General features: G+C 38.4%; 1 protein-coding gene across 2 annotated transcripts in view; it reads left to right on the top strand.

Moving 5' to 3' along the window:
* Nucleotides 1–22,567, top strand: part of LOC134220822 (cytochrome P450 4C1-like) — a 91,674-nt gene that overhangs the window by 24,864 nt on the left and 44,243 nt on the right. Inside the window, exon 1 of one of the 2 annotated variants that reach the window (XM_062699920.1) lies at nt 106–568. The exons of the other annotated variant lie outside the window; for it this stretch is intronic. Within the exon in view, the coding sequence (XP_062555904.1) occupies nt 217–568 (352 nt within the window). The 5' untranslated portion in view covers nt 106–216. Of the gene's footprint in view, nt 1–105; nt 569–22,567 lie in introns of those variants that run through there. 2 annotated transcript variants of the gene reach the window in all.

Here is a 22,567-nt window from a genome sequence, read left to right as displayed (position 1 = left end):
TTAGTGCGCGCCAGTTTAACACTCCAGCCGAGCCTGGGCCTAGCACAGCGTGGTTCAGGCTGTTGGGCTTGGAGCCGTCGATAGTAGCGAACCGATTTGCCAGTCAGTTTTTCCTCGGCCTTTGGCGCGGTAAAACCGTTCTTTTCTCGAACAGCAATTAATTCGCATGTGCGCGCGCGTCTCTGCTTTGGTGGAAATTGCAACAATCAAATTAATATGGCCTTGCTCATCAGTTTGGGTCTCCTCGGGGGGATCTGGCTCGCGCTGTTTCTGTACTGCAGGATACGATACAGCTTCGCGAAGGACATTCCGGAAGTGCGCCCGCTGAAGTTTTTCTTCGGTAATGGGCTGGATTTTGCGCAAAAGAATTCGTATCAAATTTTTGCCAGCATCAACCGAGTGTTCCGCGAGAATAAGCGCATCTTCAAGATCAGCTTCGGGCCGATTAAGGTGATCTGCACGACGGATCCGGACTTGATCCAGAAGGTGTTGTGCAGCAGTGCCAGCATGGACAAGCCGTACGTGTACGACTTCACTCGGATGGGATCAGGACTGCTGACCGCGCCATGTAGGTGGAAGTTTTGTGTTGTTTGCTTTTGTGGTGACGGTTGTTGTTGGAGTGGTAAACGAATCAAGAATTGGTGTCTGATGATAATAATGAGTGTGTTGATGATTTAAGTACTTCGAAAAGCTGCACTTTATCTGAATCTCAAATGGTTTCAATATAGTCTAAATATTTGGAAATGTGAAGTTCAAAACTAAATCATATGTTACCAAATTTAAATTCTTGTCATGTGTTGTATTTTTTTGGTAGGTACCCACAATGCTCTACTACGCATAATTATCGGTTTTTCTTTAAATAAGTTAGGTTCACAAAATAAAATATTGTAGTTACGAATAATATGGATAAAAATTATATTTTACAGTATTTCTTGCGTTATTCTGGACGTGATCTATTTATTCTCTATAGATACCGAACTAATGAAGCGTGAGTAAATTGAAAGAGTGAATACTCAAACCTCTGTTATCATATGTGAGAATAATTCAAATAACTAAATTAAAACTCGACAAAAGCGTATAACTCTTTGAAGGCGTTAGCATTTCTAATAGCTTTTCCAGTGTCAAGGTTCTTTCGGTTATATTCAGCAGTTATGATTCACGCCGTAATTTATCCTAAACGAAGAAACAATTAATGCACTAAAACATTGTGTATGTGCGCTCTATGTGTTTTAGGTGTAGGCCAATTTGAAACTGCTTCCATCTTCTGGATTAGGTTTTATGCCTACTATAGCTACAACGTGCCCTTAGAACTCCACCTCCGTTCAGGAAAAAAATCCGATTTGTCACATTTTATTTTTAAATTGGCTTCACGTAAAGTTTACAAAACCATCACAAGATATTTAATATGTTTTTTTTTAAGGATTACAAAAGTATAATGATATCGTCCATGTAGACGAAACATCTATTGCCCAAATATTTTCAAAGGACTGAGTCCATTCCAGGCACTCATTCAGTATCTACAAACAAAGGAATGTCAAATAATCTCCTGTTTATTATTCAAGGATTGGGTAGTATTCCCATTTATTTTCATACTCATTCATTTTTTTTTTATTTTCTAGAAATGTGTAAACCACAAGGAAATCTATATTTTTTATTGCTTTATTTTGGTGATTTTTTCTTGAAGAGAATGTTAAATGAGAAGTTCATCACTTAGGAAATCTACAATGACATGAAAAGTGTTTTTTTTTTATTTATGATAAAACAAAATTGGATCAGGCGATATCCAGGTAGTAAGGTAGCAAGGTTTCTAAGTCAAGTTACTATGTTTGCATTGTTGTTCACATGTTCACTTTTACTGAGATCTCGGCGAAAATAATGTTTGCTGAAATTCGGCGGTACCCACCTCGGGAAAATAAACAAAAAACTCTGAAATCTCGGTGAAAATAAATAAGTGTGTAAGCAATGTATTTACACTTCCAAGATCAACGGACTCACCATATCTACAGTTGATCTATGGTTTATTTCACACATCCGAAGAGTTTAGTTTTTCAGGACTGAAGTTAGATTCCTTTTAGATCAGCAACTCCATAGTTAGATCTTATCCTTGAAAACATCTACCATTCGGCCTTGTTCCAGTTATCCACGTTTCTGATTTTTTTTCCAGAATCTAGAGCGAAGCGTTTTCGAAAACCTTGGAATCGGAAATTTTTCCGGAAATCTTGTTTCACAAATTTCAGTTTTCTGTGAAAATATTTATAGCGATACATGAACATGCAATTGAAAAATACGACTTATTATGATTAACATAAACATCATTTCATCCGATTGTAAATTTAATTGTACACCGTAGCAATTCATTTGAATACTCAAAAGTTTGAGAGTGCCTGGTGTTGGAAATTTTATCTCATCAGTAATCTTTTAAGCTACGAAGGACGATGGAAATCCTTCGTAGCTTAGTAGGGAAAGCACCTGCCTAGCGTACTGGTTTCGTGTGATCAAACCCTAGCGAAGGAAGTGGTTACCCTCCAATACATTTTTCGAACTAAATCTTCCACATGTTGTGCAATTGCACAAATCATATGCTATCAACATATGCACAGTGTGCATACAACTATTGTGATGCATTGTTACTCGGGTTATAGTAAATGATAACAACCCAATGGTCATCAAAGTTCCTTTAAAATATTTTACAGATACAATTTTTGAACAAATTGATGAATGCAGATATATGAACGAATTATCATGATAGAAGATGCATAGTTTTTAGATTATGTATTGATTTTCAATGCATAAATCTATTAGTAAACCGCTACCATTTGTTTTTCACTATGCCAAGCTAAATTAAAAGCGTTCAATAATCATTTAATAATTTGTTCTCTACCTCGATGTGAGTCCTGGATATTCTGATCGCTTTATGGACCTGAAAGTGTTGAACAATTGAAGATCGACCTCTTAACTAAAGACAAAAAAAAATTGAAGATCACGCTAAAACTGGGAAAAATAATAAAGCAATTGAAAACAATATGTCATGAATAATTCAATAATTAACCCATGTTTGCAACTCTATTACGAATACAAGTTAATATGTAATTTACAATCATTTTCGAATGCTTATTGGTGTCCTAAGATTTGCAAAATTTGTGGAAACACAATAATACCAATGTATTTTCCACACGGTGTCAGGCCCTTTGGCCGAATGTCGTTTGGTTTTTCTTTTTTCCTTTTTACTTCTTCCTTCTTCATTCTCCCTCCTTCCTTCTTCATTCTTTCTTATTTTTTATTCGTCCTTCTACATTTTTCCTTCTTTCTTCTTTCCTTTTCCTCCTTCCTTCTTCCTTCTATCTGCTTCCTTCTTTCGTCTTCTTTCTTTCTTCTTCCCTCTCCTTCTTCTTTCTTCCTTCTTCCTTCTTCCTTTTTCCTTCTTCCTTTTTCCTTCTTTCTTCTTCCTTCTTCCTCATTGCTTCTTCCATCTACCATTTTCCTACTTCCTTCTTCCTTCTTTCTTCTTTTTTTTTATTTTCCCTTCTTTCTTCTTTGTACCCTCCTCTCTTTCTACTTCTTTATTACTCCTTCCTTCTTCTTTTATTCTTCTTCTCTTCTCCTTCTTCCTTTTTCCTTCTTCTTTTTTAATTCTACCTTCTTGAGAAAGTGAAAGTTTGTTTCTTGTCCAGTCGTGTTTCTCCCGTAAGCGGATCGGCCGGTCACCGAAATTTAGTTTTGCTTTGTGCGGAAAGCAAAAAGATCGGTCGGTCGCCGTAATTTTGTTCTGCTTTGAGCGGGTGAGTAAATAAATCAGAAAGTGAAAGTTTGCTTCTTGTCCAGTCGTTTTTCTCCAGTTAGCGAGTTTGCAGTAGCCATTGATCAAGTAAATGCAGGGCGTGTTTCAGTCGTCGGGAAAATAATAAAATATCTATTTCGTGTTCGTCGGCTCATGCGCATGTATTGCGCTTTGCTCCGGTCGAGACAAGTGCGATCTTCAATTGTTTGCAGCAGGGCAAGTAAGTTCAGAGTACTGCGCGTCCGTTCGGTCGTCCAAACGTCCTCCGTTTTCATATGCCACCGGGCGTGCATGATTTAACATTTTTCTCGTGGCGAAACAGCGAATTGATGTTATTACCCATCCCATAGATCGCATTACTTACCGAAGTGGATCCACGTAAATTATCCTTTGTAACTAAAACGATATCCTATCCCAAGACAATCGTGGAGATGCAGATGGAGATGTAGCAACGAGAGTCAGACTAATAATCCTTCCCTTCCTATATGACCGTAAGGAAGTGGCCGGCGCCGTTATTGACTTCAGATATTTGAGCTCCCGAAACGAGGGTATTGAAAATGGGTAGCTAGTCCCAAGCCCCATTTATTTTGTTCTCTGTACAATTTCGCAAGTTCTGAGTAGCAACTACGAATTGTGCGGTCATAATGCTCATACTCATACTCAAGCTTCTTCCTTAAATCTACCTTCTTTCTTCTTTCTCTTTCTTTTCACTTCTTACTACAAACTTGTTTTTCAATCTTTTATTTAAGGCTCAGACGTGTTTAACACTTTACGGAGCCAATAGCTTGTATTGCATAATAACAAATTATAATCTAAAACTAATCATGAAAAATATCAATTGTTCCCTCTGCAATGTTATATGCGGCTGCCATCATCCGTTTTGAAACGGATGAAAGCAGATTTCTCATCTGAGATTTTACTTATAAGCTGTTTCCATCTTCGTATGGTCTCCATTTAACGCTTTGATAAAGCGGACCATATTGGTCAGAGCGGACTTAGTGGGATTTTAAGGAAATAGAAAAGCCAACGTACTTTTAACTTTAGTCTCACTACACATCTTGAACGATGCAACTATTGCTATCAAAAACGAACACGATTGAACAAAAACGCGTGTATTCACATTGAGATGTGATCGTCCACTGTTGCTACACTCTTCACACACTTATCAAGGAAACGGCATTCGGCCAAATGACCCTAAACCTTCCATGCATATACATTAGACCTCTTCATGTTTTCAAAAAGTATCAAAAACTCAACCGGTCAGCCCAGAATCACAATTCCTATGCTAAAATGAGCTTCCTGTCAAATTTACTGCTGATTCGGATAAAATTTCTAGGTTTCTCAAGTTGATTTAGTGTTTTTGGGCCATTTACAATTTTGAAAAAAAAACTAACAAGAGATAGGGGAGACTGGGTAGACTTGATCCCCTTTTCTGATTTCCGATGTATCACAGCCAAAAATGAATAAACATACGCAATTTCCACACAAACTCTCTAAGAAATATAGTATTTAACTTTGCTGATGTATGACAGTCCTTAAATTATTGTTGTTATTGATACACAATCGATTTTTTGGAGTGCTGTCAAAAATCGACTTTTAAAATATTCGGGGGAAATTGATCCCTCTCCAAGAACTTGCTTTGATAAAATTAGAAAGGTGCCCTCAAGTTTTTAAATATTTTTCCTTCAAAATGCGCGGAATTTTCGAATTACTGTGCGTATACGTGAACGATTTTTGTTATTGAATTTGACAGCACATGCAATTTTAAAATTTAGGGAGGCTTGATCTCCTTTCTATGATATCTACGCAATAAATATTTTTTCCTGCCAACCCTCCATCAAATCTGTCAAATTTACAAAAAAATAGAAGCCTGAGAACAGATTTATATTTTTTGAATTTTTCGCCAAATTTTTGTATGAGTTCAAGTGACCCCATATTGAGGCAATAACTTCAAATCCAAACATCCTAGAACTTTGATGGAATGTTGACATTTTCATCAGTACAGATCATTAAGCATATTTTTGGCTTTGTACTGTGAAAAAATGAAAGCATTCGGTCATTGCTATGAAAAGTTGTTCAAATTTTGCTCGGCCAAAACAAAAAAAACTTTAGTGAGGTCAAAACATACAAACCGCCCTGCAGAATAAATAAGGTTGTCAATCCAAAAACTACCTCACCACATAAAGGTCATTTGTCTAGAGAATCAATACTAAAAAATACGCTACAACAAAACTACTTTAGTCTTCGATAAAACAGGGGGTGATCAAGTCTCCCCGGGGATCAAGTCTACCCACCTTCCCCTATAGTTAAGAAAATTATTTTGAGCTTTAGTGGAATGTATTCACTTGTCATAAGACGAGTTGTACAATCCCATTGAATTCCACCACTTAATTGTATCTTAACAGATACATATTTCGACCTCAACAGTAAGGCCGTCTTCAGTGTCTCGTACTTCTTCGAGTCGAGTCGAGTCAAGTACGAGACACTGAAGACGGCCTTACTGTTGAGGTCGAAATACATATCTGTCAAGATACAATTAAGTGGTGGAATTCAATGGGATTGTACAAACTTGTCTTATGACAAGTGAAGAGATATAGCATAGCATATCATATTTAGTCCAAATATCAAACATGTTGTAGAGAAGTTACAGTAACTCATATATGTACAATCAAATTTGGTCACATTTGAGTTGCTGTTACAAAATCAATGTGATTTCGCTATTCGGGAGCATTTGTGATTGTACTAATGGGTGGCTTTACAATGCTCAATTGTATATTGTCGCAAATTGATACTTGTGTTTAGTACCTTTTCCTATACAGAAGCAGTTGTATACCTGGCCACGTCCTTACAATCACGGAAGGAAGAGAAGGAATGTTAGTTCAACATCTACTAGTAAAGATGCAGGGAACCCATACTACTTTCATAGATCTCTTGGGAAGGAAAATTTGTGTTATTGGGTAAGGTTAACAATAGGGAGCTCTATTCGACAATATAGAGCATATGTCAATAATGCTATATGCATATTAAAATATATTCATTAATTTACTTAATAACCGTCCAAAGCAGAACAAAGTAACCTGGATCTTGCAAATGTTTTGTGTCGTATACAAAACACGTTCAATCGCACACTTATTCACCGAACGTTAAAAACAGAGCCACAAACTCGGATTTCACGAATGTTCTGCGACCTAAAACGCGTCCGATCGCGCACCAAATTATTTACTCACTCGACCGCGCGAACTATCTGCTTACTGAGCAGACACATAACAAAACAGGCACTCAAAACAAAAATCTAACAAGAGATATCCCAAGTAACCATGGAGCTATATATGCTTGCAAATAATACAGCCATTAAAGTTGACTTAAAGTGGAAAAAGGCTCTTTACGATCAAAATAATGCTTCATTACTTTGACATGTTGAAATTAAACATAAGTAATGCATCGCTACATTCGTAATGCTGAACTAGTGTATCGTTGATTGACAGGCGAGGAATAAATGCATCTTTACATCCGTAAAACTTATCTAATGCAATAAGCATTTAATATGCTGATCTGTGATCGATTACATGCATTAATTAATGCTTGGTGGTTACTTGGGATAAACGTCAAAAATCATCACAACAACCTCTAAACGGAAACTTTTTTTTGACAATGTGAAAGTGATTTTTTAGCTTTTAAGTGCATAAAAATACTATTTCAAAATCATTGTTCTAAAAAAATCTTGATTCTTGAATCTATTAATCGGCTATCTACAGAGTCTGTTGCTTGTTGTTTCTTCATTGGGGGATGTATTGAAGTGATTTTACGCTGTTTTTTATAACATATCTAATACATGTTAGTTCTTGTGTTTTAATTTACAATAATAATCATTGGGCGATAAGAATACTTCCGCCGTACCACCAAGCATTTGTTTACTTTGCTCGCTTGGTAGACGGATTGACAATTTTATAGGTAGATTTGGCTTCACTCTTTGCGCAACTTTATACATATATAATAGTCTCTGGTATACCACCTAATATTTACATGATATTAATTACGACTCTCATTGCACTGAAAGGTTTTACGCATTTTACGCCGAGCGATCGTGTCTTGTGCACAACCCCACGGTGTAAAAAAATGGATTATTATCGAAGTTTCATGTACCTCTGATTTTTTTTCACAGAAAGTTAGGCAAGGTCATTAGAAATGAGGTACGGGGTGTTTTAAAATATTTCATCGGCGATTTTTTGAAAAAAGTGATTTTTATTGTTTTCTTCTCTAATATACCGTACAAAAAGTCAATTGATAACCCAACATTGGATCAATCATTGTAATTTACCTCAAAATTGATTAAATACACATTTGAACCCTTTTTGCTTTTCTCGTATCTATTTTATTTTATTATCAGACTAAGGCCGGAGTGGCCTGTGCTGCACATAAAAGTCTTCTCCATTCAGCTCGGTCCATGGCTGCACTTCGCCAACCACGCAGTCTGCGGAGGGTCCGCAAATCGTCCTCCACCTGATCGATCCACCTTGCCCGCTGTGCACCTCGCCTTCTTGTTCCCGTCGGATCGTTGTCGAGAATCATTTTCACCGGATTACTGTCCGACATTCTGGCTACGTGCCCGGCCCACCGCAGTCTTTCGATTTTCGCGGTGTGAACGATGGATGGTTCTCTCAACAGCTGATGCAACTCGTGGTTCATTCGCCTCCTCCACGTACCGTCCGCCATCTGCACCCCACCATAGATGGTACGCAACACTTTCCTTTCAAAAACTCCCAGTGCGCGTTGGTCCTCCACGAGCATCGTCCAGGTCTCGTGCCCGTAGAGAACTACCGGTCTTATAAGCGTTTTGTAGATAGTCAGTTTGGTACGGCGGCGAACTCTATTCGATCAGAGCGTCTTACGGAGTCCAAAGTCCAAAGTTCTCGTATCTATATATATATATATAGGGGTATAAAATATTGAAAAACATTTTTAAAGTTCAAGCGTTCCTAAAGTGTTTTTAGTGTTATTTTTTATGTTTTGAAATCTTTGCCGAAACAATAATCTATCTCTGGCATCTATATTGTTCTCTGATGCATATTGGTTTTGTGATTATATCTTCTGACATTTTTATCAGATGACCTGCCCACTGGAGTGCGCCGTATTTTATGAGATTCAGAATGTTTTCTCCTTTGATGATGGATTTTGCTTGTAATTCATGCGTATGAGCCACATGTCTTTTTTGGTCTCTCACCGAGTATTGCACGCTGCATCTTTCGCTAGAAAAATCTGAAAGTATCGACTGCTTTTAACATTTCATGTCCGTAATTGCCCACCCGAAGAATTGAAGAATTATAAAAAGCGAATTTCGTTTCCATCTGAATTCTTTTTCTTCACCTGTATTGTGCGAGACCTAACTTAGTCTTTTTTTTTTTTTAGACCTAACTTAGTCTTAAAACTGGTTATGTACGCCAGAGGTAACCCTCTTTAAAGCAGACATTCTTCATAGGAAACGTTATTGCCAGTGTTTTCTGTATTGTAAGTGTTTGTCAGTGTTTGTCAGCATTTCAAAGGCTAATTTTGTTTATACATCTTCAAACATATCCCCTTTACTTTCTTAGCACAAACAATACTAAGCTTATCTCTGTCTCTGCATATAACCATGTACTTCATCTTGGTAGAGCTTATGCGTATGCTCCTAGGTTTTGCAGATGAAATTAAGCTCCTTATGAAACGATCGCAGAGTAGTGGTGGAGATTTTTGTCTCACTGAAGGTTAGAGATGGTAAGGACATATCCACTCACATTACCAGTATGAAGTACAGATAGTTACAGATTACAGATAGATAGAAATAAAAGTAAGAGGATGTACAGGAGATGATAGGAAGCGTTGAAGAAATAGTTCACATTGGAATGCTTATGAATTGGGATGGATCATTATCTAGTAACATTGTTGTAGCTACTTATGTATAACGGTTTCATAGCACACCTAAAGAGTAAATCGCTATCTTCAAAAACATTATAAAATCATAATTATTACTTGGGTGCAAAAAGGGTTTTTTACACTTTACCAGATGACTGGTCATAAAGAATGAATGACCCACACAAATATGGAATCAATCAACAATATAGCTTCCGTAACATGCAACCGGAAATGGAGTTTGCTCTGTATAACTCCATCCAATAGCCTATTCCGGACATGAAGCGTGGTAATTATAAGAAGAGGCCAGTAAGGTTTTTGGGTTTTCCAGCAAAATGTGCTGCGAACAATATTCGGTAAGGTGCATGGTATGTACACCACAAATGAAGAGACACTGTATCTAAAGAAAATATAAACCCTTAAAAATATGGCAGACTGACAGTGGGCTGGTCGCATAGTGCGAATGTCGGATGAAAGAAATGTGATTACAACATTCAATAGAGAACCATATTTGGGCTGGAAAAAGATGATAATTGTTAAAAAAAAATTGAAAATAACGCAAAAATAATAATAAAAACATAGTTTAGGAAGGCTTGAATTACAGAAATTGATATTTTTCAAATATTTAGATCTATTTCAAGATAGATTTTCTACTAAAAAAAAAGTCTACAAATGTGTACATTTTCAATTTTAAGGATTAATTACAATGATTGATCCTTTGTTGGGTTATCAATTGACTTTGTGTACGGTATATTAGAGAAGAAAACAATAAAAATCACTTTTTTCAAAAAATCGCCGATGAAATATTTTAAAACACCCTCATTTCTATTGATCTTGCCTAACTTTCTGTGAAAAAAAATCAGAGGTACATGAAACTTCGATAATAATCCATTTTTTTACACCGTGAACCCTTCTTATTTTTGAACAGTTTCTTCGAATGCTGGGCAGCCTATAATAATGTAACAATAGGATTTTGCTGAGATGCCCCAGCTTCGCAATACAGTTTTACATTAGTTGTGCATTGATCCATGGCCAACACCAATGTGTGAAATCCCCGAATACGTAGAGCTTCAATCGTATCTATAACTAAAATCAGTTGGTGTGTGTTTCCAAGGGTATGGCGCGCTAAAACGTAATCAGTGGCCTGTAAATCGGAACCATGTTTGCAACATTTTACTTAATTAGATGGATTACAGTCCCTTTCCGATTTTGGCAACACGACCGGATTTTAATGTTGCCAAAATGGGGATGTTGCCAAAAACGGGAAAAAATTTCATACAAAATTTCATTTTTTTTGTTTGCATGATTGAAGCTAAATACTTAGAAAATGTACTACAGAGTATGTGGAGTGTGTTTAAATGATGCACGTGCATCATAATTGACATTTTTGCGATATTATTCATAACTCGGAGATTGTAGTTCAAACAAAATTTAAACAAACTCAAGAATGGTAATCAAACGATAATGTAACTAATTAGCCAATTTCATAATACAAATTGAATAATAAATAATAATAATTAAATAAACAATAGCGTCGGCCACGTCCTTACAAAAATTTGTGGTGATAAAAAAACCTTGTTCTTGTGGTCGGTGTGATTAGGAGTAAAGTTCTGTGCATAATTTTCGCTGAAATTATGTAAAAAATGAGCGCAAGGCATAAGACATTCCATTGTTTTAGAAAATGGTAACTGAAATTTACATTCTGCACATTGGTCAAGCGTATTCAATGTAGTGTGAGTATGGGTTAACTACACTCGACTACAGTTCTCCATGCACTACTTTAATTTTCATAACTTTGAAAAGATGGAAGAATCCTACATCAGACTGAGGTGGGTAGCAAAGCAGATCGGACTAGTCATTAACACGTTGAAGACGAAGTAGGCTCAAGAGAAGACAACGGCCATTCACCACGAGCTTGTATCAATGGCGACAAAATCAAGGTTGTTGAAGAATTCGTGTACTTGGGCTCACTTGACCTCCGATAACGATACCAGCAGACAAATTCGGAGACGTAACGTGGCAGGAAAGCGTACGTACTTTGGACTCCAAAAAACACTCCGATCGAAAATGGTTCTCTACAACGATCCGACAGGCACAAGAAGGCGAGGTGTGCAGCGATCAGGTGGAAGACGATTTACGGACCCTCCGTAGACTGCGTGACTGGTAACGTACAGCAGTGGACGGAGACGACTGTGATGTACCGCAGAGGCCACTCCGGCCTTGGGCTGAATAAATAATAATAAAACCGCATGTGCCGCATCACTCGTCTATCGAATCAGCTAGAATTACACCAGCGATCTCATGGGAACTTCATAGGAGCCACTTCTGATACTTCGCCATCACAAACAGAACACTCGAGAGCAGGCATTGAAAGTGTGAGTGAGCATTTTTTTTTTCCTGTTCGGGTGTGCCACTGCGACCAGTTATTAGATCTATTGTAGCGTTACCCGTATCCTTAGTGTTTAAGTGCATGTCGAATTACTCCATTACTATTGATAAGCAATGCAGTATCGGTTTCGATACAGTTGTTGTTTTGTTTTCTCAAGAGCACCATGGCAAGGTCCCGCTATTTAGACCCTTCACAGAGAGCAATCTCATTGAAGGCGCGCCCCTTATCAATAGGAAATCAATCCTGTCTTGAGAAAACAGAACAGTAATACTGTTTTGGCCATGCATCGGAGCCCTAGCCACATCTTGTCTTGCTTCTAGAATATCACCAGTAAAACTCTTAAAACCCGGGATTTAGCTCTGTCTACAAGACCATTTCCAGCAAGAGAATTTGTTCAGTAATAAGAACTTCCGTGTGTTCCTCTCACTACCATTGTTCACCAGTTCAAGAAGAGTTAGTACGTATTTAAACCCCTAACTCGATTTTTCCAGCAGTCAGTTCAGCCTAGGGACGGGTACCGAGGTTTTTTAACTAATTGCTTGAAAAGTTGTTTCCGCTGCATACAGTTTAGCCTCAAACAAGAGGAATTCGAGTCTTTCAACTGTCTGCAAGGTAACATTAATTATGTTTTATTTCAGAGACTGCTGTTGGTAGCGAGGACTAAATACGATGAATCCTCAATTACCACAACTTATTGCCCTAGCTAGAAAAATGGATTAGGCTAGGGCTCTGTTTGGTAGATCTTACACCGCAACACACTACGTAAAAGTGATCTACCGGGAAAATATATACCTTTTTCCATTATAGAAAAGATCGGGTTTTAAAGGCTACACCCAGGTTTTCTTTTACGCGGTTGAAATTCATTAATTTCTCGGTTATCTTGAACTTTCACAGTTTTTTAAATACCCCCTGTAATTTCTTTGATTTTTGGTGAATTTTTTCGTGGGGTTAACTCATTGCTTCATTTACGCTGCATGTCTTAAACGCTTTAAACCATACCGTGTAAAAAAAACCTGGGTGCACTCTATTTTCCAGACTTCGGACTTAATCGCTTGAGCATTGCCAACGATGTATGGACATCTTGCTTGGAAGCACATATAAATTAAATCCCTGAATAAACATATTTTCTGCTTGGCCTGCCAAGTATGCACCGAAAGCAAAGTTTTTGCTTTTGTTGTGGTATCTTCGACCATTATCAGGATTTCGAATATATATTTAGAAGAGTATTGTGCAGTACTGGATTTTTTTTCGGACAAGGTTAGGCAGATTAGTATCGTTGCTCCTTTTATTCACTAGCCTTTTCCACATGGCGTTCCAGGAGATGGTATTGTTTCCTAAGTGGAGGCTAAAATCCTATTCCTATAAACTGGATTTCAGCCTCCACACACTTTTACGGTTCCTTTTTCGTGAAGATTGCTTTAAATCTTTATATATAAAGGCTAAAATTCTCTATTATAAAGTATAGAGAAAAAAATCCTTCTTAGATCTATGTAACTCTAAGTCTTAAACATTGATTGTTGCTTTCGACTGTGATTGATTATTGACGACGGTATTTTTTGGCTCTTTCAGTCTTTATGATAAGCTAAAACGGGTTTTTGCGTCAACTATCCGACGTTTCGGTGTTTATTACATCTTCTTCAGGGATTTTTATTACACCTTCTTTTAAATCCCTGAAGAAGGTGTAATAAACACCGAATCATCGGATAGTTTACGCAGAACCCGTTAAAGCTTATCATAGAGACTGAAAGTGCCGAAAAAAACCGTTGTCTAAGTTTTAATATTTTTGCTCCTGAAACAATGCTTGATAACCGACGGTAGTAATTGTATTAGATGCTGTTAATGTGTCATCATCCAACCAAATACTTGGTACGGGATTGTCTTCACTATACTGGACCGAGTATCTGGTTTATTCGTCAACTTCAATGCCCCCAGAATTTCTTCCATTTCCTCTGACGACGCATTTGCATAGCTATCGTCTACGAACAGGTCCATATCTGTAGAGCGTGTTCCACCAGTGGTTCCATTAAGGGCTCGTTCATATTAGACCATCTATGGTAGTGGCCTTCATTTCATGACAATAATCTACATCCATTTCCTCGGTGCTACTATCAAGAAATTCGATGTCTTCGAATATGCTATTTTCCATAGACTCGTTCAAGTATTCAATATTCACATATTCCATATACTCATCTGTGGAATGTCCGGTAATCGAATCAAAAACTGCCCTTCCATGCATTGGGGAGCTCATGTCCACATTCAGATGAACTGGTGAAGAACACTGATTGCCGTGTGCATCAATTCGTAAATGCGTCTGCCTTCAACCTATAATGCAAGGACATTTTAGTCATGATTCGTTAATATAAAGTCAATATACAAACTCTTTGTCTGGTTGTACATGATTGCGAAATGAAGAGGGTTGGAAATGATCTGCGCAAATGTGGTGCTTTCGGACAGCATCTGTGCCTCCGGAGGAAAATTTTCAAGTTAAATCTGGCGAGCAGCACGAAAGAATCCACTGATTATACCTGGAAACAAACATGAACTCTTTAAAAGCATTAGCATTTTCATATCCCTTATCAGCGTTGGGGTTCTTTCGGTTATATTCAGCAATTAGGTTTGCAAATCCATCACATGATATGTTTTTTTTTAAACATGACATAAATTTCATAATATCGCCCATGTAGACGAAACATCTATTGGCCAAATGTGTTCAAAAATGTTTTCAAAGATGATTGGCCAAACGTTACCGTGGCATTGTTTACATCAAACAGCATTCTTACAAATTTGAATTTTATGTGGTCTACATTGAAATCAGTCGTCGGTTTATCTCCTATTTGATAAAAAAAAAAACCGCTGGCTAAATCCAAGACGGTAAAATATTACACATTTCAAATAGGGTAGTTCGATATTTTGTAGTCCATATTTTGTTCTTTCCACAGTTTTCCGTCTTCTTTGGAACGATCCACATGTATTAAGTCCAAGGAGACAAAGACCCTGTTATTACATCCGAATCGAGCCTTTTCTATATCTGTTCAGATACATCCTTTCTCAGATAATAAGGGTGTTTGTAGGCCTTTTGATGAATCTGCTTCTCATTATTTGTTTCATGTGTGAAAGTCAGCTTCTGATCTTCATTAATACTTGAGAGATATGTTTTTTAAACTCGCTCTTTCCGCTACACTAAGCCAGGCCCGCTCTTCCATTCTATGTCGTCCACGTCTGCCTTTCTTGGCCGTCTTGTCTTCTCAATTTATTCGTTTTTAAACATTGAATTTTTGGATAAACATAACTGGTGGGAACCTCCAAAGGAATCAATACAAAGTTTAATATTATTCGTGTACTGAACTATGCCTCGCGTGCGCCTGGTCATAGTTAGCTGCAGTTCCACTTATGTTTTGTACAGCGAAGCTAACATTAAACAAACTACAATAGCGCGCGTGCTCGAGTGTTTAATTTCCCACCCAACACCTCCGGTTAGCAACATTTTGCCAACCATTTAATACCGTTTAGCGCAACTCAATTGTTGCCCATCATAATGCACATAGAACTGACCGAACCGCAGTGGTTCTGCCAGGGGTGTGTAATTTTCCGATGCATGAGCACGCATGCAGAAAAGTTCGTTCCAACCGGAAAATGCGTAACCTTATTCGATTTGCTACGGTTTGCTTTGGTTGTGTCTTCATTACCGAAGCGTAACGACGCATGGTGACAGGCTGCAATTATCAATAAAGAACGGGGCTTAATTTTGTTATTGTGGGTCTGTGAGAAGTATTGATCGGATGATGCGGTAGCCAATCTTACTTCTGGTCTTCGAAAAGCTAATTAAAATTTGTTTCTTTAACGCATGTAAAAAATACGCACGAAAACTCAGGGACTAGACATAACATAAGTACAATAAAGCGCATTACTTTGTATCGTAGCATTTTTAATAAACAATGAACATTAAACAATAACTTTATTTGTTTTGCATATTTAGGTTACAAGCGATATTTATAAAGATTTATCAATTTAGATCATCGATCACAGTTAGATGGAAATTCAATTGATTTCCACCAAGCACGCAATAGATCATCAGAGCGAATACAATCGTGCTGTTGAATGAATAAATTTATTTGAAACGCGACGCATATATGCAGGCAGATAACATTTGCCAATGGTCATGAAATAGTTTATATGACTAGAATAGCGTTTTTATAAACATCGTAATAAAATATTATTCATCAAGCTTTGAAATGTGATTATAGATATCGTCCCAAACCAAAACACAGTTGTCATTAATAACTCAGATTAATCCACCTACGGGGAGGGGAGTTCGAGTGGGCGCCTTTTTCGTACAATAAAAAGCTGTAATGAGAAAAAACTCCTAAGGGTAAACAGAACATCGATTTTCCACCAATTCATTTTTCGAGTTTTCGAACTTCTTTTTTTTAAGTTTAGTTTTTCAGTGATTCTATAGCAAGAAAAGAATGAGAGAAAAAGAATGTTTAAAATTCCAAGTCGTGCATAATAATGAGCAAAATCATATTTCAAACGTCTTGAAAAGTCAAACGTCCCATAGCTTTAGATTAGATTGTCAAGTGAGCATAACCGCAGGAACAACGACGCTACTTCCTCGAAACAGCGGAATAGTACATTGATACTACCTTCGTGCTGCATTTCGCCTTCCTGTTACATACCGTTTAGACAATCAATTGACTAGCAAGTACAGATCATAACATGCAGTACGTGATGAAAAATCCAAAACAAAGAGAATCATTTTCTGTTCACCACTTTTCCCGCAATTGAATAGTCAAACGCCAATTCATTTGTATTTACCAGACCATTTGCTTCGTTAGTCCGTTCACAGTTTTTCCCTCCTATGCTGGCTCAAACAGTAAGAAGCGAACCCTTCACACCGTTCCTGAACGAATGCAGTCGCACATATTAGGGTGGCCCATAATTTAATCCTGTTCTACAAATGTCACATATCAGATTAAAATGTAGGTTTTGTCATTCATCATTTCATCATTCATTTATTTAGTCTACATCTATACAGATAACACTGAATCAACAATTTGACGCCACAATACACGGTTCGAGGCCGCATCTCTCCATCCTCGAATACGCCCCACGCTCGCCAAGTCGTTCTGCACCTGGTCTGCCCATCTCGCTCGCTGCGCTCCACGTCGTCTCGTACCTGCCGGATCGGAAGCGAACACCATCTTTGCAGGGTTGCTGTCCGGCATTCTTGCAACATGCCCTGCCCATCGTACCCTTCCGGCTTTAGCTACCTTCTGGATACTGGGTTCGCCGTAGAGCTGGGCGAGCTCATGGTTCATTCTTCGCCGCCACACACCGTCTTCTTGTACACCGCCAAAGATGGTCCTAAGCACCCGTCTCTCGAATACTCCGAGTGCTTGCAAGTCCTCCTCGAGCATTGTCCATGTTTCATGTCCGTAGAGGACTACCGGTCTTATTAACGTCTTGTACATGACACATTTGGTGCGGTGGCGAATCTTTCTCGACCGTAGTTTCTTCTGGAGCCCGTAGTAGGCCCGACTTCCACAGATGATGCGCCTTCGTATTTCACGACTAACGTTGTTGTCAGCCGTTAGCAAGGATCCGAGGTAGACGAATTCCTCGACCACCTCGAAGGTATCCCCGTCTATCGTAACACTGCTTCCCAGGCGGACCCTGTCGCGCTCGGTTCCACCCACAAGCATGTACTTTGTCTTTGACGCATTCACCACCAGTCCAACTTTTGTTGCTTCACGTTTCAGGCGGGTGTACAGTTCTGCCACCTTTTGCAAATGTTCGGCCGACAATGTCCATGTCATCCGCGAAGCAAATAAATTGACTGGATCTGTTGAAAATCGTACCCCGGCTGTTACACCCGGCTCTCCGCATGACACCTTCTAGCGCAATGTTGAACAACAGGCACGAAAGTCCATCACCTTGTCTTAGTCCCCGGCGCGATTCGAACGAACTGGAGTGTTCGCCCGAGATCTTCACACAGTTTTGCACACCATCCACCGTTGCTTTGATCAGTCTGGTAAGCTTTCCAGGGAAGCTGTTCTCGTCCATAATTTTCCATAGCTCTACGCGGTCTATACTGTCGTATGCCGCCTTGAAATCAACGAACAGATGGTGCGTTGGGACCTGGTATTCACGGCATTTTTGAAGGATTTGCCGTACAGTAAAGATCTGGTCCGTTGTCGAGCGGCCGTCAACGAAGCCGGCTTGATAACTTCCCACGAACTCGTTCACTAATGGTGACAGACGACGGAAGATGATCTGGGATATCACTTTGTAGGCGGCATTAAGGATGGTGATCGCTCGAAAGTTCTCACACTCCAGTTTGTCGCCTTTCTTGTAGATGGGGCATATAACCCTTCCTTCCACTCCTCCGGTAGCTGTTCGTTTTCCCAGATTCTGACTATCAGTTTGTGCAGGCAAGTGGCCAGCTTTTCCGGGCCCATCTTGATGAGCTCAGCTCCGATACCATCCTTACCAGCTGCTTTATTGGTCTTTAGCTGTTGAATGGCATCCTTAACTTCCCTCAAGGTGGGGGCTGGTTGGCTTCCATCGTCCGCTGAACTGACGTAGTCATCTCCTCCGCTGCCTTGACTTTCATTGCCTGTACTCTCAGCGCCATTCAGATGTTCCTCGTAGTGCTGCTTCCACCTTTCGATCACCACACGTTCGTCCGTCAAGATGCTCCCATCCTTATCCCGGCACATTTCCGCTCGCGGCACGAAGCCTTTGCGGGATGCGTTGAGCTTCTGATAGAACTTGCGTGTATCTTGAGAACGGCACAGCTGTTCCATCTCCTCGCACTCCGCTTCTTCCAGGCGGCGTTTCTTCTCCTGAAAAAGGCGGGTCTGCTGTCTCCGCTTCCGTCTATAACGTTCCACGTTCTGCCGGGTACCTTGCTAAACCTACCAAGGTAGGTTTTGTCATTTTGATTAAAATTTTAAGCACGTGTGACTTGACAATGTTCTGATAGTCTACATTGAAATCAAGTTTTAATTAATTTGGTATGATCTTAAGGACATAGTTGGAAGAGTACCACGATGGCAGTCAATATGGCACCGGACCTTCCACGGGTCAACCCCACACCTCCCGCACTCCTCTCCCACCAACATTCGAATGCATCGAACAGCATCGAACAAAAATATAATATTCAAATTACTAACGTGTTCACAGCATATTTATTCACTTCCCGTGAAAATGAACATGTTTCTCCATAGAGTCCTATCTATTTCGGCTCATTTTATAGTAAAAATCTGCATTTTCGTGCCAATTTAATAGCCGCTCGCGATTTGGTGGGTTTATCACTGCACTTCACTTCTTTTAAAAGGGCATTTAAAAAATCATGTTTTTACTAACTTCTCTGCACATGAGCAGCCCGAAATGTTGATAGAATGCAAATTAAACATCACTTTTTGAACTCAGTCACTCGTTTGAACCGAAAACTTATTATAAACTGCTATTTTTGCCCGAAAAAAACGATTAAAAACTGATCGCGGAGCGAATGTAAACACCGGAACCGACAGCAGCAAACTAATAACTAGGGTGGTTCAAAAACTGATTTTGCTCCGCCACGCTCAGTCGATTATGATTCATAATTTGGGTGTCATCCGATGGTTTGGGTTGGTTTAAATATAGGCTTACCGTGCACAGGTCGTTTCAAGTTTGTATGACAGTTGATATGGCGAGGTTGAATTTTACATTATTTTGATTGTGGCACTCCGTCATTGTGCGCTGGTGTGGGGGGAGACCATATGATTGCACAGAAAACCAAAACTACCCGAAAGTGGGTTGTTTGCACTCAAAACCGTGGTTTGGGCCAATAACCCAAATTTGAGTAAAATGACTTTTCTGGCACTAGGTAGTTTGCCTTTAATCCCATGTAAACAATTTACCCAAAGCTGAGTTTAATTTATCCAAAGCGGACCTTGATCAACCCAAAATAAAGAATATTGAATTTACTCAAATTTGGGTTATTGGGCTGAGCAACCTCGGTGAGGTGTTTGCATCTTGCTCTAGTTTTGATAGCAATCATGAGAAAGAAAGGGAAAACTACCCAAATTTGGGTAAATTTTTTCTGCGATATTCTCAATAGTGCGTATATTGAACTCAAAGTTTGGGTTGATTTATCTGTCCGTGTGGATGAAATATTCAAGAGCTTTAATTCCATAGGTATCAGGTATCAGAACGTCGGCTCCAGGGGCACGTTCACCTCAATTCGGGAGATTTGTGCCATCGCCTTCACAGCCTTTCTCATCACGCACCTGACGGAAAAGGAAGTGAACAAAAAGGAAAGGAATATGGATGGGAGAAAAATGGGAAGTTGAGGAAAGGTACCCTTGAAGAGGGCATACAACGTATACAACACGTACAAAAGCTCATAGCTCCTTACCACAAGGGATTATGAACAACAGAATGCTTTGAAGGTTCAGGTTTCTGTAGTCAATTTCACTTAGTAAGTGTTTACCAAATATTTGGAAACGCAGTTGCGCATCAACTGGGCAGTTACATATCAGATGATAAGAAGTTCCATAATCGGATTCACAACCATCACAGACAAAGGATTCAACACGTTGAATATTTGCCATGTGATAGTTGAGTCGGCAGTGACCTGTCAAGTAAGGGTATGCGATAACACACTTTTCCCTAACGAAACGAAACGAAACGAAATTTCAAATTTCTATGTTGATTCGGATCGAAACGAAACGAAATAGAGATTTACTTTCGAGACTTCGAAACGATACGAAATCAAGAATAATTTAATTCGAAATTTTACGAAACGAAACGAAATTTTATTTTTTTTTTCCGCGGAATTTTTATTAAATTGGTTTTACGAAATTCTAATTTCACTTTTTCGAAGTCAAATAACTGTTTTGCGAACAAAAGAGTTATAATAACAGAGTTATAATAATTGAGATAAATCGCCGCATTCTCGTTTATGTACCATTGGCGATAAGGTAATACCCCAATGATGCCGCTTCAAAAGTAGTTCATCGTGGAGCGTGTGTAGGGACGTTCCGATACTTCCGATAAATCGAAATATCGATATTTTTGTTTCAATATCCAATATTTTTGTATCGATATTTTGTTTCCAATATATCGGTCATATCGATATTTTTGCTTTCGATATCGATATATTGAATCAGAACAAAGTACAAAGTACTACAAAATGGATCTGAAAGACCGTATTTTTAATGGTTAAGAGGATTTTGTTCCGGTAGCGTGGATGGTGTGAGGTGTGTGCTTCCATTACAAATAGTTTTGGAAACTCGAAACTTTGCATTGACGCGCCGTTGTGCAACATCTGTCACGCCGAGAAATCTTATGCGAATTCAATTACATATTTGACGTGTTCCTATGATAAATTAGATAAATAAACTTAAGAAATTAGGAAGAGATTTGCGGAAATGGGAGTTTAGAAGAATTGGGAAACATATGAATTTCCTTAAAATATTTCTACGTGCTTTCTGATGAAAATTTTCAATTTTTTTTATGGAACTTTTTGCGTAAATTTTGAAGAATGCCCGTGAAAATCGAAGAGAATTTTCTGCCGAAGTTCAAGATAATTTCATTCGAAGCAAAAAGATAATTTCTCGTGAATTTTTTAGTTAAAAATACTTTAATAGAATGAATTTTCTGAAAATTCTGAATTTTCTTTGACTTCAAAACTTCAAAAAACTTCCTTGGAAATTCTGAACAGAGAATTTTCTGTTGTCAAGAATCAGAAAAAAACCCGAGGAGAAATACAGAAAAATTGTCATTAGAATTTCAGCAAATTTCTCGAAACTTCAGTTGATCGCGCGAACGGAAATTAGTGAGGTCAGTATCATGCCGAAGAACGCCGCCGCCGATAATTGTTAGACTGGCACACTCCGGAAGCAAATTGGATTAAGTAATAGAAAACAAAAGTCATTTCCAATAATTATTTTGAAGGGGTGATTCGGTTATACGATAGTAATTGAATAAATACAACATATATATTCTAAATATGTTCTTTTTAGAAATATCATATGATTTTCCGATATATCGATATTTTCATTCCAATATATCGGTGATATCGATACTTTGATTCGATTATCGTATCGAATCAAATATCGATATTTTCAAGTATCGGAACGTCCCTAAGCGTGTGTGCTCCCGAATCTGATCAATTTTATATCAGTTAGTATGTAAAAATATAAATATTGTGAGATTTTTCATAAACGGATTAAAACTTCATTCAAAACCTTAGGTTCACTTAAAAATTATGTTATTATGCTGAAGCATACTTCATATTGTCTTGTCAGCGTTGTTTTATAGTATTGAGCTAAGTTAAAATTAGAAAATGAATGCACAGATTTTTTTTATATTTAGTGGGATACTCAATTATGTATCCACATCTGCCAGGCGTATACGCAGATAAAGAATTTATATTACTAGTCCAACATTTGAAAAGGGCGTTACAGCCAAAATTCATTCCTTCTGATTCTTCGTCTACTCATTTTATTTATTTATTTATTTATTTT

The sequence above is a fragment of the Armigeres subalbatus genome, chromosome 3 (assembly GCF_024139115.2).
Source record: "Armigeres subalbatus isolate Guangzhou_Male chromosome 3, GZ_Asu_2, whole genome shotgun sequence".
Classification (NCBI taxonomy): Eukaryota; Metazoa; Arthropoda; class Insecta; order Diptera; family Culicidae; genus Armigeres; species Armigeres subalbatus.
The sequence above is the reverse complement of the archived record's forward strand: the minus strand, read 5'-3'. Positions and strand labels throughout refer to the sequence as shown.